At 44.0% G+C, this 18,895-nt stretch overlaps 1 protein-coding gene across 1 annotated transcript in view; it reads left to right on the top strand.

Moving 5' to 3' along the window:
* Positions 1 to 11,448, top strand: part of LOC145354091 (opsin-5-like) — a 33,372-nt gene extending 21,924 nt beyond the window's left edge. The window contains exons 5-6 of the mRNA XM_080205223.1: positions 2,852 to 3,186; positions 10,876 to 11,448. Of these exons, the coding sequence (XP_080061349.1) occupies positions 2,852 to 3,186; positions 10,876 to 11,448 (908 nt within the window). The remainder of the gene's footprint in view (positions 1 to 2,851; positions 3,187 to 10,875) is intronic.
* The last annotated feature ends 7,447 nt before the right edge of the window (positions 11,449 to 18,895 follow it).

Here is an 18,895-nt window from a genome sequence, read left to right as displayed (position 1 = left end):
TTTAGAGTAGCTAAGAGTAGTGGGCGAGAAGAGGATTGGGAGAGGTTTAAATGTCAACAAAGATTGACAAAGAAGTTGATAAAGAAGGGTAGGAGAAACTGTGAAGCTGGGCTAGCGCTTAATATAAAAAAGGATAGCAAGAGTTTTTATAAATATATAAAAAGGAAGAGGCTGGCTAGGGTGAATGTTGGTCCTTTAGAAGATGAGAAAGGGGACCTAGTGGTAGGGGATGGGGATATGGCTAAGGTATTGAATAACTTTTTTGTTTCTGTCTTCACGGAGGAGGACGTGAATAATTTGCCAGGTGTTAGCGATGGAAAGGTGGTAGGACTGGAGGGTCTTAATGACATTACTGTTACTAGAGAGGCGGTGCTCGACAGACTTGAGGGGCTGATTGTGGACAAGTCCCCAGGACCGGATGGAATGCATCCGAGGGTTCTGAAAGAAATGGCGGAGGTGATAGTGGATGCCTTGGTGGTTATTTTCCAAACGTCGCTGGATTCCGGGGAAGTGCCGGATGATTGGAAAACGGCTAATGTTACGCCGTTGTTTAAGAAGGGTGCCAGGCAAAAGGCGGGGAATTATAGGCCGGTTAGTTTAACGTCTGTGGTAGGTAAAATGTTAGAATCTGTCATTAAGGAGGAAATTGCGAGGCATCTTGAAGGGAATTGCTTGATAGAGCAGACGCAGCACGGTTTCATTAAAGGGAAGTCGTGTCTGACAAATTTACTGGAGTTCTATGAGGATGTGTCTAGGGCGGTGGATAGAGGAGAGCCGGTGGATGTGGTCTTTCTAGATTTTCAGAAGGCGTTTGACAAAGTGCCTCACAAGAGGTTATTGCAGAAGGTCGAGGGACATGGAGTTGGGGGTAGGTTGTTAGCGTGGATAGAGGATTGGTTGTCAAATAGGAGGCAGAGAGTGGGGGTTAATGGGTGCTATTCGGATTGGCGGATGGTGACTAGTGGGGTGCCCCAGGGGTCGGTGCTGGGGCCTCAGCTTTTTACCATTTATATAGATGATCTGGAGGAGGGAACCGAGTGTAGAGTGTCGAAATTTGCTGATGACACCAAGATTGGGGGAACGGCAAATTGTGCGGAGGGTGTGGAGAGTCTGCAGAAGGATCTAGATAGGCTGGGCGAATGGGCCAGGAAATGGCAAATGGAATTTAATGTTGGCAAGTGTGAAGTGGTCCACTTTGGTAGGAAGAATGGTAGGAAGGACTATTACTTACGGGGCGAAAAACTGCAGCAGGCGACGGTGCAGACGGACCTCGGGGTCCTTGTGCATGAGTCGCAAAAACCCAGCTTGCAGGTGCAGCAGGTGGTCAGGAAGGCGAATGGGATGCTGGCCTTCATAGCGAGGGGGATTGAATATAAAAGTAGGGAGGTCTTGCTGTGGCTGTATAGGGCATTGGTGAGGCCGCAGCTGGAGTACTGTGTGCAGTTTTGGGCGCCGCACCTGCGCAAAGATATTTTGGCCTTGGAGGGAGTGCAGAGGAGGTTTACTAGGCTGATACCGGAGTTGAGGGGGTTGAGCTATGAGGAGAGGCTGAATAAACTAGGCTTGTACTCGTTAGAGTTTAGAAGAATGAGGGGAGATCTCATTGAGACGTATAAGATGATGAATGGGATGGATAGGATAGAGGTGGAAAGACTCTTCCCGCTCAAAAAAGACAATAGGACTAGGGGGCACAGCCTCAAGATAAAAGGGAGGCGGTTTAGAACGGAGTTGAGGAGGAACTTCTTCACTCAAAGGGTGGTGAATCTCTGGAATTCTCTGCCCGTTGAAGTGGTGGAGGCTGCCTCGCTAAATATTTTTAAGACGCGGGTTGATGGGTTCTTGATAGGAGAGGGGATTAAGGGTTATGGGGAGAGGGCGGGAAAGTGGAACTGAGCAGCGACAGATCAGCCATGATCTTATTGAATGGCGGGGCAGGCTCGAAGGGCTGGATGGCCTACTCCTGCTCCTATTTCTTATGTTCTTATGTTCTTAAAACACTGCTTAATTTCAATGAATAATTTCCCTAATTCTTTTGAATAATGCACAAATTTAGGGAAGCTGTTTGGATTAATATGAGATTTTAAACATTCATTAGCGCTGCTAAAACAATATCCTTTTTTGAGCTTGACTGTATAATTGGGGGCACTTTTGTGTGATTTATGTTGTAACAAATTTATATATGAGATGCCAGGAATGAAGGATTTGTCATACAAGGAGCGAGTGTTTGAGGAGTCTGGGTCTATACTCAATGGAGTTGAGAAGGATGAGGGGGGGGATCTCTCAATACAGAATACTGAGAGGCCTCAATAGAACCGATGTGGAGAGGATGTTTCCACTAGTGGGGGAGACTAGAACTAGGGAGCATAACCTCAGAGTGAGGGGACACTCCTTTAAAACTGAAGCGAGGAGGAATTTCTTCAGGCGAAGGGTGTGAATCTGTGGAACTCATTGCCACAGAGGGCTGTGGAGGCCAGGTCATTGAGTGTCTTTAAGACAAAGATAGATAGGTTTTTGATCAATAAGGGGATCAAAGATTATATGGAGAATGGAGATAAGAATCATATCAGAACAGTGACATTTCCTTTAGATTCCAGCAGGCCAGGGTCAATTTGAGCTACTGAGAAATATTCTGAAATTTAGCTTTTCTGGGGAATAATGAATATTTTAAATAGTACATTCCCTTTGGAAAGGAAAGAGATGGGGAACAGCCCTCAGCTGAGTAAATTGTATGGGTTATTTGAAAGGATTGGGTTTTGATGGATCTTTTGATGTGCGACAGTGTTTTTGTGCATCAGTAAGAACTTCTTGTTTGATTTTAATCAAGTGTTTTTAAATTTTTATTCTACAACAGGTAACAGATTTACATCAGAGTATGCATGTCTCCTCACCACCTGCACTTGGGCATATGCTTCTATATTCGCCGTTTCTCCTCTAGCAAATTGGGGTAGTTACGGACTGGAACCTTATGGGACTGCTTGCTGCATAGATTGGAAAGCATCAAAAACAGATTCCAACACAGCATCCTATATCATTGCACTCTTTGTGTTTTGCTACATCTTCCCTTGTGGTATAATCACAATGTCATACAGTCTCATTCTCTTAACGGTAAAAGGATCAAGAAGAGCAGTGCAACAGCATGTATCTCCGCAGACAAACTCAAGCTACGCTCACAATCTAATTGTAAAGGTGCGTCTGGAAATGAGGAGAACAACTTGGTTGGAAACTCTTGGCCCTTATTGATGTAAAGTTAGCCTTAGATTGATTTTGGGTGGGGGGAGGTAGGGGGCAGTTTTGGACACAAACTGTTTGAACTCAATACCTTTATTTTATGCACAATACTTGGTGCATTGGGAATCTTACCAGAGAGCTGACATGCAACAGCAAGGAATGTGGAAAGGTTTGACACCAACTTGGCACAGAGCTTTGTGCAAGGCAGAGCTTACCCTCTTGAGCATTAGTATGCACATGGGCAAACCATGATGGCACTATTTGACGATTGGAGCCTCCATCTCCATTGTAGCACAAGCACTCAACATCTTGGTGCTGCCGTTCAAGCTCAAACTGCTGCCAGCATGGTTGAAAATACAGTGTTCAAAGGGGCTCGCACAGTGTCACATCAGTGCCGCAGTCTGTTCTCCAATAGATTGCTAGAATTGCTGAGGCACTGCCCTAGGTCAGTGCCAATGGCTTCTTGGAGTGCCAAACAGTTGTGGCTCTCTCATCTGCCCACCACTGCCACTCTGACAGTGCGTCGGACTGGCAGCCCAGACTGCTGCCACCCATTCTGAGACCACAGTCCAAACCTGGACTCAAGATCACTTAGCAATACTGCAAATAATGGTGTAGCGCTGTGTAAGAACACTAGGACAGACAAGGGCACACAGAAAGGCAGCACTAAGGAAATACACAAGGGTGATTAGTTAATATCATTTATGATTTATAAATCTGCTTCGGAATGCTCAATTACACATTTATCTTTGCATTTTGAGAAAATGGATGTTATGAAGGCCAGTAACACGGAAAAAAGAGGGTGTGAAACTATTGGTGAATTGGAAATTGGATTATGTTTACTCACATCAAAGTCATACAAGGCAACCCCAGGTGGCCTGGCCAGAGCTGGACTGTGCTGTTTGCCTTCTCCTTTCCCTCTATTCCTCAGCTAGTCAGCATTAAGCTGGTGGCAAGGCCTGTGCCCTCACAATGACAAAGATGCATACATGTACCAGACCACCATGAATCTTAGCACACATGCTCTGCTGAGTACTGCGGAGTCCCTTCACAGTGCTCTACGCAACAGTAGCATTGTTTAGGCATGGCAATATCCTGCCCCTTCACGTTTCATATGAACATACGGATTAGGAATGGGGTAAGCCATTCGGCCCCTTGGGCCTGCTCCATAATTCAATAAGATAATGGCTAATGTGACTGTAACCTCAACCCCACATTCTTGCCAGCCCCACTAACCTCTTACCCCCTTGTTAATCAAGAATCTATCTAGCTCTGCCTTAAAAATATTCAAAGCCTCTGCTTCCACTGCCTTTTGAAGAAGAGTTCCAGAGACTCGCAAGCCTCAGAAAAAAAATTCTCCTCATCTCAGTCTTAATTGAGCAACCGCTTATTTTTAGCAGTGACCCCTAGTTCTAGATTCTCCAACAAGAAGTAACATCCTCTCCATATCCACCCCTGAGGATCTGATATGTTTCGATCAGGTCACCTCTTATTCTTCTAAACTCGGAATGGATGCAAACCAAACATCTCTAACCTTTCCTCAGAAGATAACCCGTCTATTCCTGGTATTAATCTAGCACACCCTCTCTGAACTGTTTCTAACGCATTCACATCTTTGCTTACATAAGGAGACTAATGCTGTACACAATATTCCAGATAGCATCCTGTACAACTGAAACATAATTGCCCTACTTTTGTAATCAATGCCCCACACAATAAATTATGACATTCTATAGGCTTTCCTAATTATAATTGTTATACCTGTATATCAGTCTTGTGTGGTTCCATGCACAGGGACAGACAAATCTTTCTGAATCTCAGAGCTCTACAATCTTCACCATTTTTATAGAACGCTTTTTTTTAATTCTTCCTGCCAACATAGATAATTTTACAATTGACCACAATATACTCCATTTCATGTGGCATTGTGGCTTTTACCAAATGTATGCTGCCCAGGTGTGCTTGAGTTATGCATTAGAGTCACGAGCCACACTGTCAAAGGGTAGCTCTTGGGTTTGTTGCATGGCTCAACATTAGACTGCTACAGAATGAAAACATTATAACTGCTGCCAAAATACTGGGCATTATATGCTATGTATGGTCACACATGTTGAAAGAGTGAGCTGCTTTGCAGTTATGAGTCATTTCAGTTGACATGTGGCTCCCACAATTTGACCTGCACACAATCAATGGTACCCTGCATAATGGGGATGTCTATAATTCCCGCAAAGCAACATGAATGTAGCTGTGGAGGACACTGGGGTGCAGGGGTGTAAAATAGAAAGTATTGCAGTTGAAACCGGGGATGTGCTGGATATTCTAGAGGGCTTGAAAATAGATAAGTCCCCTGGTCCAGATGGGATTTACCCTAGGATTCTCTGGGAGGCTAGAGAGGTGATTGCAGAGCCTCTGGCTCTGATCTTCAGGTCATCGTTGGTCTCTGGTATAGTACTGGAAGATTGGAGGACAGCGAATGTTGTCCCATTGTTTAAGAAGGGGAACAGAGACTTCCCCGGGAATTATAGACCGGTGAGTCTTACTTCTGTTGTGGGCAAGGTTTTAGAAAGAATTATTAGGGATAGGATTTATAGTTATTTGGAGAGTAATGAATTGATTAGAGACAGTCAGCATGGTTTTGTAGCAGGTAGGTCGTGCCTTACTAACCTTATTGAGTTCTTTGAGAAAGTGACCAAAGAGGAGGATAGGGGTAAGGCAGTTGACGTGGTATATATGGATTTTAGTAAGGCGTTTGATAAGGTTCACCATGGTGGGCTTCTGCAGAAAATGCAGATGTATGGGATTGGGGGTAATCTAGGTACTTGGATCAGGAATTGGCTGGCAGATAGGAGACAGAGGGTGGTGGTTGATGGTGAATATTCGTCATGGAGTTCGGTTACGAGCGGTGTGCCTCAGGGATCTGTTTTGGGGCCACTGCTGTTTGTAATTTTTATTAATGATCTGGATGAGGGTATAGTTGGGTGGATTAGTAAGTTTGCTGATGACACCAAAGTCGGTGGTGTGGTAGATTGTGAGGAAGGGTGTCATAGTTTGCAGGGTGACTTAGACAGGTTGCAGAGCTGGGCCGCAAGGTGGCGGATGGAGTTTAATGCAGAGAAATGTGAGGTAATTCATTTCGGTAGGAGTAACAGATATGTTCAGTATAGGGCTAACGGGAGGACTTTGAATAGTGTGGAGGAGCAGAGGGATCTAGGTGTATGTGTACATAGATCCCTGAAAGTTGGGAATCAAGTAGATAAGGTAGTTAAGAAGGCATACGGTGTCTTGGCGTTTATTGGTAGGGGGATTGAATTTAGGAGTCGCAGCGTCATGTTGCAACTGTACACAACTCTGGTGCGGCCGCACTTGGAGTACTGTGTGCAGTTCTGGTCCCCACATTACAGGAAGGACATGGAGGCTTTGGAGAGGGTGCAGAGGAGGTTTACCAGGATGTTGCCTGGTATGGAGGGGAGGTCATATGAGGAGAGACTGAGGGATTTGGGGTTGTTTTCGCTGGAAAGAAGGAGGCTAAGAGGGGATCTTATTGAAACATATAAGATGATTAGAGGTTTAGATAGGGTGGATAGTGATAGCCTTTTTCCTCGGATGGAGAATGCTAGCACGAGGGGGCATGGCTTTAAATTAAGGGGTGGTAGTTATAGGACGGATGTCAGGGGTAGGTTCTTTACCCAGAGGGTGGTGAGGGATTGGAACGCCCTGCCTGCTGCGGTTGTAAATGCGCCTAGTTTGGGGGCGTTTAAGAGATCTGTGGATAGGTTTATGGACGAAAAGGGATTGGTTTAGTTTAGTGGGTCAGTGTTTTTTTTTTAAAAAAACTGGTCGGCGCAACATCGTGGGCCGCAGGGCCTGTTCTGCGCTGTAATGTTCTATGTTCTATGTTCTATGTTCTATGATCCAGCCTGGCAAAAGACCATGAAATGTATTCAGCTCTCTTGGATTACAAAGCTTCAGCATCAGCAGTCACCAAACTGTGAGCTGTTGGAAATGGCACATAAACAAACTAGGCATATAAAGATTCATGGCTGTGGTCACCCTCACAGCCTTTGGCTATGATATCCTCATTTATTTCTCAGATGTAGATGATTGATTTCAATAAGAACATCTTTAGAAAAGTATAATTGTCTGGCACTCCTTGCTGAGGTTCAGGTCAGAGAATTGGGCAGGTATGGCCACCTCACCCCTTCTCCTGCTTACAGCATCTGGTTCTGCTCTGTGTTGCCTCTCCTCCTTTTCCCTCCCATGTTACACTCCAAGGGGAAAGTGATCCACTGCATCAATATGTGATAGCTGCAAGTTGATGCAGAATCCTTGGAGTCAGGTACTTCCATACCTGGCACCACAACCTCCTATAGTTCAACAATTTTAAATAACTCCAGAAAGCACCAAACACTTCAACAATTACAGAAATTAGCAATTAACCTGAAACTAATAATGATCCTTTTAAATAGTGCTGGTGTGGATTCCTTCCTACTATTGAATATGTGATCAACAGTGTGTGTGTAAGAGATGGCATAAGCTAGAGCACTGAGTTTTAAAATGGCAGCACTGATGTCAAATCACTGTTACCAGCTGGTTGACATTATGAAATACCTATTCTGCATTCTTTCATCAGACCTTTCCTGCACAAACTCCAATTCCATCATCAAACTAACGCCTAGTGTGTTTTACAGCAGAAGTGTGCACATGTCACAGATGTCATTTTGGAACCAAACTGTACTTGATACTAAGGAGATGAATTTTGCGGTACATCGTTGTTGTTTCCTTTAGGTTTTCCTTACTCAATATTTCTGATGAGGGGGAAGCAATGACTTAGCGGTATTATCGCTGGATTATTAATCCAGAAACTCAGCTAATGTTCTGGGGACCAAAGTTCAAATCCCACCACGGCAGATGGTGGAATTTGAATTCAATAAAAAATATCTGGAATTAAGAATCTACTGATGACCATGAAGCCATTGTTGATTGTCAGGGAAAACCCATCTCAATCACTAATCACCCTTTAGGGAAGGAAATCTACTGTCCTTAACTCTCTGGTCTACATGTGACTCCACAGCCACTGAATGTGGTTGACTCTCAACTGCCCTTAGGCAATTAGGGATGGGCAATAAATGCTGGCCAGCCAGTAAGGTCCATGTCCAATGAATGAATAAGAAAATGAATGATTTTTCACTGAGTAGATTTTTCAGCTCTGATACCAGAATGTCTAATCATTTAAATAGGGTGCAGAAAGGGAAGTAAGGCAAGGAAGATTGCAAACCCCTTACAGAAGTTGGAGTTTTCTTTCACTAAATTAAATGGAATGAAAATGAGGCAGTTTCTATTAGGATCACAGAAATGTAGGACCAGTAGACCAAATAAGCCCTCAAGCCTGTTATGTCGTTCACTGAGATCACAGCTCATCTGCCACCTAACCCTACTTAAGACACATAGAAGTAGAAGCAGGAAGGTCATTCGGCCATTTGAGCTTGCTCCACCATTCAATGCAATCGTGGCTGATCCTCTATTTCAACTCCTGCTTTCTCTCCAGACCTTCGATGCCTCTAGTATCTATTTCTTCCTTAACTGTACTCAGTGACTTGGCCTCCACAGCTTTCTGTCATAGAGAATTCCACCGCTTCACTATACTCTGAGTGAAGAAATTTCTCCTCATCTCAGTTCTAAATGGCCTACCCCATGTCCTGAGATTGTGACCCCTTGTTCCCGAGCCAGGAGAAACATCACACCTGCATCCAGTTTGTACAGTCCTGTCAGAATTTTATGTGTTTCAATGAGATCCCCTCTGATTTGTCCAGACACCAGTGAATACAGGCCTGGTCAACCCATCTCTCCTTGTACAACAATCCTGCCGTCCCAGGAATCAGTCAGGTGAATCTTCGCAGTACCCTTGCTCCATAACTATAAACATATTGAGCTAACAAAAATAAATCAGTCTCATTTCTAAACTAACCATTGCCATTTGTGGCACAATTCAAAGCTTCTACCATCCTTTCTGCATAAATGTGTTTTCCAATTTCACTCCTAAAACATCTGGATTTAACGTTTAGACAATACCAACCAGCGAAAATAGTTTCTCCCAATTTGCCCACCTCGCCCCACTTAATAACTTGAAAACTTCCATCTAAACAACCCATAACATTCTAACTTCCAGGGAGTGCAAACCTCGACTATCTTATCTCTTTGCAGCTTGAGCCTTGAAGTTCAAGGATGAATCTAGTTAACATATGCTGCACTTCTTCCAAGGTCAGTATATCCTTCATGGAGCGTGGTGCCCAGAACTGCTTACAGTAACTCCTGGTGTGGTCTAACATGGGCTTTGAATGGCTGATGCATGATATCTACTGCCTTGTATTGTAGTCAGTTGGTTATAAAGGCCAGCATTCTTTTGGCCTGTTTTGCTTATGTTCTGTAGCTGCTGATGGAATTTAAAGGGTCCATGGACCAGGAATCCAAGTCCGTACTGAGCTTAATGTTTTGAGCTTTTCACCAGTTAGAAAGTACCTTGTTCTATCTTTAGTGGTCCAAAGTGGATTATCTCATAATTGAAATCCACTTGCTCCTTCAACTAATCTTTCAATATTTCTTTCTAATTTTATGCTTCCATCTACCACCTGTCTCAATGATTGGCAAATGTAAATACATGGTTTTCTATTCCATCACCTAAATTGTCAATGAATGCAGTGAAATGTTGAAGCCTCAACACAGCTCCTTGTGAGACACCAACAATCACACCCTGTTAGTTAGTTATCCCTACCTGTGCCCCTCTCCACTCAGCCCATTCCCTAACTGGAATGTTTCAGACCATTCTTGTAGGTGAGCAGTGTGTTGGAAGAAAGATTGTACTGCAGCAGCTTCTTATTGTTTCTCCAGACGTTATCTTTCTTGATTACATCTCCTTAAAAGCTTTAAAGATGGGGTTATTGCTGCTTTCAAAAACATTATCAGACCAATCAGATTTTAAAGGCAGAAAATGCTGGGAAAACCCCAACAGGTCTGGCAGCATCTGTGGAAGAGCAACAGTTAATGTTTTGAGTCCATACGACTCTTTTTGCCTTTATTTTCGATTATAATAATTGTCCATTTGTTTTGATGGACAAACCTTTGTACCCAGTTGAGATAAGGTTTTGATCAGCGAAACTGGTAGTGTATTGTGATTGAGTTAAAGATGTTGACATTGTGCACGGCACAATGGCACAGTAGTTAGCACTGCTGCCTCACAGCACCAGGAACCCAGGTTCAATTCCGGCCTTGGGGGGTAACTGTCTGTGTGAACTTCCTCCTTGTGCCTGCGTGGGTTTCCCCCGGATGCACCAGTTTCCTCCCACAGTCCAAAGAGGTGTTGGTTAGATGGATTGGCCATTGTAAATAAAAATTGCCCCTTAGTGTCCCTGGATGTAAAGGTTAAATTGATTAGCTATGGTGTATGGTTATGGGGACAATGCAGGGGACGGGGGCTTGGGTAAGATATTCTGTCAGAGAATCCATGGGCAGACTCAATGGGCTGAATGGCCTCCTTCAGGATTCTATGATTAACCTTCAGCAACTATTTTTTGTCACAATCAATACCACCGTGAACTAAAATAACTATTTTAGTTATAACCAAGTGACCATTCACTTTTCATTAATTTACAGTTGAGTGTGGCTGTGTGTATGGGATTCTTAACAGCATGGACACCTTACGCAGTTATAGCGTTGTGGGCAGCATTTGGGGATACTGCCGAGGTTCCACCTATAGCGTTTGCTCTGTCTGCTTTATTCGCAAAATCCTCTGCCTTATACAATCCGGTCATCCAACTGCTGTTCAAACCAAACTTTCGGAAGTTTCTGAGTGAAGTCACGGCACGTTTCCTCGACCTGTTCAGGCAGCAGAGTGACCGCTCCAGCAGTGGACCGGGTCCGCCTTTGAAATCAGCTTGCGATCCAGTCGCACTGAGTTCCTGCAAGCTCGGCAATGGACTTGTGGATCTGCAGGCTGCCTGCAACACCTCCTGCACCGGTGTGTTTGAACATTTCAGTCACCACCCGAGTCCACGAGGATCCACATCCCAAGCCAGTACCGACAATGCGAGTGATAACAATACAACACATGGACATTCGAAAACAACTACCCTTGTGATGCTGACTGGAAATGTGATGTGTTCAACTGAAAACACTGAAGTTGCAATAGGCACTTTGCCCACCAAGCTCACTAAGGATCTAATATAACACTAAACATTTTTCAATCACCTTGAACACTGACAATGCTGTACAGATCCACCTCGGTTAACAAAGGAGATTACAGATGTCGAAGATATTTACAAAACTCAAAAGGTAGCATCAACTGTTATGTCTTAACAATTCACCTGGTTTTTAATACCACTTTTGTTCTGCATATTCGGGATAAGCTTATAATGTGTTGCCACATGAAATTAAAACAGCCTCAAATAAATAGGCTTTGTGAACATGTTTGTGTTAATATCTCATCAGTTTCGCCCCATCTGTGTGGCAGTACGTATTCCATGAACACTGGGTGCAATTTTAACTCCTTGGAACAGGTGAGTTGGGGGAGGATTGAAAGTTAAATTAAATATTTTTAGACTATGCCCACAATCCAGCCCCAACGTCATGACTTTCATGCTTAATAATGGCATTTGAGCAACCTACACACGAAAGTCAGAACTTTAATTAATGTGGTCCTGTGTGTACTTATCACAACAATTACTTTCCTTGAGAGGCAGTAATTAATTTTTCAACTGAAATTTACTTAGCTCTAAATTTAACATATTCAGCTCAGGTTTTCTGGAGCTTGGAACGAGTGAAAGAGATTAATGATCTTCTATTCTCCATCACTTTACAGCTCGTTATTTTTCCTTGCGCGCATTTTTTTCTGCCTTCATGTTCTGTTGGTCTGCTCCATCTGATAAGGTGTTCGTCTGTATTATTTTTCTGGCCCTGATTTAAGGTAATACCGGAGAAGTTGACTTGTTACTTTTTTACACAGCGATTGTACCTGACCCACTGCGTGTTCTCAGCATTTCCTGTTTTAGCGTCACTGATATGCTGTCTAGATTTTTATGGGGCCCTGTCAGCAAGTCTTCCAAAATTCTCCAGGTGGCCATTCTGCCACCTATCCGCCCATTCCTGAAATCTTACAGGGGTGGATGAGTTCCTATGGTGGCCAGCCCACCCTCAAACTCAATTGATGCCCATAAGTGATCAATTATTGGCCATTTAAAAGCTGTTTCCCATCCGGCTACATTTGTGAGACCCATGAGAGGTGATCGGGGTGAAGGGAATCCCAGCAGATAGTTGGGAGGGAAGGATGGCCCCATAACTGGCCCCCTTTCCTGATTGAGACCTCCCTCCACAATGTCTCCCTCTCCTTCCCCCTCCCTTTTCCTTCCTCCACTAGTCTTTCCAAAACTACTCCATGCTCCTTGACCTACCTCCCCCTCTAAGAGCCTGCACTCCCTTTCATATCTACTCTCCACTCCTGTCCCCCTCCCCCCCCCCCATAAGACCCCCCAGACATATCTTTGTCTTGGCCCCAAAAATCTGAACACATGAATTAGGAGCAGGAGTAGGTCATTCAATAAGATTGTGACTCATCTGATTGTGGCCTCGACCCCAGATTCTGCCTACCCCCAATAATCTTGAAGTGCTCCTGGCACTTAGAAACTAGGACTGCCTGTAGTTCTAGCATTGACCACTGCCCCTGGTGGCATAGCTGGGACTACAGAGCTGCTGGCCAATCAGATTGAGGTGGGAGGTTGGACTTTCTCCTAAGTGAGGGTTTCTCACCAATTAATGCTCAAACAGCTGCAGGGCTGTCAACATCAGTGGAAATGTGCTCCCTTTTGATCTTTTTGTGTGTGGGTTGGAAACCGCACCATTGGAAAAATCCTGCTGATTGAGTTGCTTACCAAGTCGCTCAATAGAATCATAGAATCCCTGCAAAGACCATCTTACCCTCCTCCCCTCCACCCTATGCCTGTAACTCTAAGCATTTACCATGACTAAGTCACCTAACCTGTACATCTAGAACAAAGAAAATTACAGTGCAGGAACAGGCCCTTCAGCCCTCCAAATTTGCACTGACTATGCTACCCAACTTAACCAAAACCCTGTACTCTCCTGGGGATCTATTCCCATCCCATTCATGTAATTGTCAAAATACCCCTTAAAATCTTTGGGGCAATTTAGCATGGCCAATCCACAGGTCTCATACGCTTGCTGTTTATTCAGTAATGACCCAAAACCACAGGTAACAACATTGCCTGTCATAGTTCGAAGGCTCAAAGAATCACCCAGAGGAAGGGTTGATTGATTGAAAATCAAGCGTGGTGTTCAGTAATTGAGAACTTTGTATTCAAATCAGTTATAATCAAATGCCAATTTGATTCAAGGTTAATGAATTCATGTCAAAAAAGAATGAGTTTGTGCGTCACAGCACTGAAAGCAAAGTTCAGCAAATGCTTCCAGATGGGAAATGGAATATCATCATTTGAATATTTAATTTTCTGATGCATCGTTCCTTAATAACAAATGAATTCATGCTGAGATTGTCACCTGCTTTAGTGACTTCCACCATCACCTGAAAACTGAGGTCAGGAATTTGACCAAATTGCTACAATGACCATTTATTTATTCTTTTTTTTTAAATATATGATGTCAGTATAGTCACTGAGTGAAGTTCATAAAGCAGCAGATACAAAAAGATGGGAAAATTAATAAACACGGATAAGTGATAACATCAAGGTTTAAAAAGATAAGAAAGAACATACTTGAGTAGGCAGACAAAAAATTACCATTGCGATAATAAAATGATTCTTAGGCATCACAGTGTAAGAGCTGAAAACTTAAACAAATAGCAGCACAGAAATACAGAACTCCCTGGTAGCACCAGTGTTGTAAGGATTAAAGTGACAGTGATGGCAGCAGTAATTAATGTTTTGGCTCCTGGGTCTTTTGACCACCTGGAAGCGATTACAATAGCATTGGCTAAGCTACTACGGTGACTTATGTTTGGTAAATAAGGTTGTACTATATCAGAATTTTGGCAGGTTCAATCACTTCCCTTCAAGTTCAATTGACCAAACCAGAAAAACAATTATACTGTTTTGAGCTTGCCCAGAATAGTGAGACAGCTGCCTTCAGTCAATCTGATAAGTTTTTCCATTAACTCAGAATGGAGGTGCTTCATATTACCTAGAAAATGGTCTTCCTGAAAACTGTTTCAAGTTATCAGTTCAGTCGTGACTCCGTTTATTGTTAATCAACAACTGTTTCTATTTGGATAAGTACTATACAGATAGTTATCCACAATTCCTCTAACAGGTGAGGCAGGCATAGCTGGCAGCAACACTAAAGTAAACCTGCCAGGTTTGCACTCATTGCTGGATGGGAATATTTTTTACTTTGCTGGAGTCTGCTGCTAACTGTCCATAGTGAACCCTCGCAGCTTTACGTATCTGTGCAGGGCCCATGAATCAGGAGCCAGTCTGCTAACGCGATAATATTTTGAACATGGCAATTAATTGTGAGAAACAATTTTTACTCTTATGTCCATAAATGGGTTTAAAGTTTTAAAGTTTATTTTGTTAGTGTCCCAAGTAGGCTTACATTAACAATGCAATGAAGTTACTGTGAAAAACCCTTAGTCACCACACTCTGGTGCCTTTTCAGGTACACTGAGGGAGAATTTAGCATGGCCAATACACCTAACCAGCACATCTTTCAGACTGTGGGAGAAAACTGGAGCACCCGGAGGAAATTCACACAGACAGAAGGAGAACCTGTAGATTCCGCACAGTCACCCAAGCTGGGAATCGAGCCCGGGTCCCTGGTGCTGTTTTGAGGAATTAAAATCTGACCAATGCTGCGAGCAACCTCTTTCTGCCACCGTCATGCTAGGAGATAGATAGACTAAAGAATATATTGTTGATCTACATACACCATTACAGAATGCATGAATAAGCAACTCAAATCTCTGTTTTTCCTTTCTCCATCTGACTTGATTTGATGAATAATTATGGTTCTGTATCAGTGGATCAACAATATTCTCTGCTCCATAGAGTGAGAGAAAAAAACCTCAGTTCCCTTTGGCGAATGGATAAACGTGAGGGTGTGGATGCTGGGGTGGGGGGGGGTGCTCACCGTGTTAGTGACAGTGACTGGATGCTGCAGCATTTCTGAAGAAAGGAATGGCTGCAGCTCTGTCAGGGTATACAAGCCTGTTGGCGCTCACTTCCACTGAGGACAAGGTACTGGCACTGTCAAGGAATCAGGACCGCCCCTCCATTGCATACAGTGAGGCCAGAGTGCAGTCATAAATGGGTAAGCAGCCTGTTCACTGGGTATGAAGGAAGCCACAGGCGGGTACGAGGGATGGCGTTCACTGTTCTCCAACTTACAGACATTGATGTGAAGTCCAGTCTACTCTGTGGACTTCCATTCTGTTCTCTATCTCAGGTCAAGAAATAAAGAACAGCCATCTCTGGTAGACTTTCATCCACTAACAAGAAGGATGAGAACTCATCAATCTTATGCCCCATCCCACCCCCATCCACACTTCACCAATGCAGATACTTTCATCTTGGTCCATACGTGTGTGATTTTTCTCCGGATGCTCTGGTTTCCTCCCATAGTTCAAAGATGTCCGGGCTAGGTACGTGAGGCATATTGGACAGGCTAAATTGCCTCTTAGTGTCCTGGGTTGCAAAGGTTAGAGGGATTAGTGGATGGGTGTGTGGGATTATGGGGATGGGGCCTGGGTGGGATTGTTGTTGGTACAGACTCGATGGACCGAGTGGCCGCCTCCTGCACTGTAGGGTTTCTATGATTTGTATGTGCTGGTACTTGGATTCAAGAACACAAACTGATATCGTCACTGCAGGTGCTTAACCAGCATTATTGCAGGTGCCTGACCAGCTGTCGGAGGCTGTAACAGCCAAGGCCACTTATGGTCAGAGGATGATGGGAGGCCAGGCCCATGACGACTCTCAGACTGATGAAGTACTCGTGACATGCCAGATGCTTGTAGTGCAGCAACATGAGGTTGTAATAAGCCTGCTGAGGCTGAAGCCCCTTCACAAAAATCCCTTTATTTACAAACTCTAACAGCAGTACACAGAGTGCTAATAGTTAGCAGTCTACCTCTAGGGTGGGGGTGGGCGGTGGGGGGTGGAGGTGGGGGTGGGGGTAGAGGTGGGGGCGTGGTCAGAGAAACTGACACTTCTGTTTAAGTACAAGGCAAAGACTCTCTGATTGGCCCAACAATTGGAACCTTAATCAGGGAGCTCATACTTCAATAGGCCAATCTCAATGGCCTGATTGAAGTCATTACAAGGTATACATAAATATTCCAGTTGCTATCCACATGCTGATTCTGAAGTTGGATGAATCCACCCAGGCCATGAATGCTACAAGCTTTCTCTCATCTGTGCAGGTGGCCACATCATCGAGAGATCGGTGATTCATGGAGACGCAGATCCAGCGGACAGGTCAGTGATGGGTTTTTACAACAATCAACAATAGTTTCATGTTCATCATTAGACTTTTAATTCCAGATTTCTATTGAATTCAAAGTCATCATCTGCCATGCTGGGATTTGAACCCCAGTCACCAGAGCATTCCCCGGCTCTCCAGATTACTAATCCAGTGACCATACCACTGCACCACTATATTGCCCCAAGTCAGTGACGTACGGCACGAAATCTGAAGAAAGGAAGTTCAAGTGATTGAGACTGGCCTAGTCTGCCTAACCGTAATGGTAAATATATATATCAGTAAATACTAAAGTCTGACTATCTTAAACCATCATGCTTTGAGGCATTGGAAGCAGGACTGATGGGAGACAGCTTGTTATCTCAAAACTGCTGATCTGTGAGAAGTAATTTGTTCTCAGACAATCTGATTGGAAAAGGAGTAAGAAGGGCTATTAAGATACTTTGAAAACAGGCCTTGAGACTCTAGAAAGATCACGTCGTGTCCCTGAGACTTGATAAAGGCAATTAATAGCTCGCCAGTAACTGAGGCACTCGGGCGGTTTATCTGGACAGCTGCCTAATCGAGTTCTACTGAAGGACATTGGAAAGCGAGATTTGCCCCCAAATTAGCACACGCTGATCTTAACTATCCAAAACACGGTGACTTGTAATCTTCCATGCTGAGTGTCAAGACAGAGAGATGATTCAATCACTGAATTCTACGATCAGCACAGAATTAACCAGCAATGGGTGACTTGTATTCTCTATATTTCTGTGTGTTTTATCAATTGACCAACAGCGCATTGCAAAAGAGCAGTAAAGGTTTTTGATGGTTAATTTTGAATGTGGTCTCATTATTTCTGTAATTCTCAGGTCAGAGCCCCTGAACCTGCTAGGCTGGAGAAGGGTATCATGGTGAATGGTGTAGATATACGCAGCTCCATGTGCTATCATTTTGCATGGGCTGAAGGGTGCAGTGGCACTGTTAGAGGGGATGAGGTGACTGGAGTCTCTATCAGGTCCTCATCTTTCTTAAGTCAGCTGGGTGATACTAATGTGCACTGGGCAACATGATGGCACAGTGGTTAGCACTGTTGCCTCACAGTGCCAGGGACTCGGGTTCAATTCCCAGCTTGGGTCACTGTCGGTGTGGAGTTTGCACATTCTCCCCATGTCTGTGTGGGTTTCCTCCCAGAGTCCAAAGGTGTGTGGATTAGATTGATTGGCCATGCTAAATTGCCACTTAATGTCAGGAAGAGTAGAAGGGTAAATACGTGGGGCTATGGGGATAGGGGCTGTGTGGGATTGTGCTCGGTGCAGGCTCAATGAGCCAAATAGCCTTCTTCCTTCTGTGTAAGTACAAGGCAAAGACACTCTGATTGGCCCAACAATTGGATCCTTAATCAGGGAGCTCATATTTCATTAGGCCAATCTCAATGGCCTGATTTAAGTCATTACAAGGTACACGTAAAAATTCCAGTTGCTATCCACATGCTGATTCTGAAGTTGGATGAATGCACCCAGGCCATGAATGCTACAAGCTTTCTCTCATCTGTGCAGGTGGCCACATCATCGAGAGATCGGTGATTCACAGAGACGCAGATCCAGCGGACAGGTCAGTGATGGGTTTTTACAACAATCAACAATAGTTTCATGGTCATCATTAGACTTTTAATTCCAGATTTCTATTGAATTCAAATGTCATCATCTGCCATTCTGGGATTTGAACCCCAGTCACCAGTGCATTACCCTGGGTCTCTGGATTACTAATCCAGTGACTATACCACGACACCACTATTTCCCCCCAAGTCAGTGATGTACAGCATGAAATCTGAAGAAAGGAAGTTCATGTGATTGAGACTGGCCTAGTCTGTCTAACCATAATGGTAAATATGTATATCAATAAATATTAAATTCTACACTGTAGGAATCCTATCTGCAGTTCAAGGGAGGACTTGTTTGAAGCCACCCCCTGTTTGTGGCGAACTCCTCTCAGAGTGCTTCAAGTGTAAATGGAGCCTCTCAGTCCATCATCTAGTGGTATCAATGCCTCAAGGTGCTGAAGCAACAGAGCAGAGTTGTTGCAGGAGCTCCTAAGTGTGCCGGAGCCCTCTAGCTCTCAGGCAGCCAGAGGATAACCACCAAGGTCTACTAAGCCACAGGCAGCAAAGTCAGCAAACTGTTTC

Source organism: Carcharhinus amblyrhynchos, chromosome 16, assembly GCF_965287045.1.
Source record: "Carcharhinus amblyrhynchos chromosome 16, sCarAmb.v2.hapA, whole genome shotgun sequence".
NCBI lineage: Eukaryota > Metazoa > Chordata > Chondrichthyes > Carcharhiniformes > Carcharhinidae > Carcharhinus > Carcharhinus amblyrhynchos.
The sequence above is the reverse complement of the archived record's forward strand: the minus strand, read 5'-3'. Positions and strand labels throughout refer to the sequence as shown.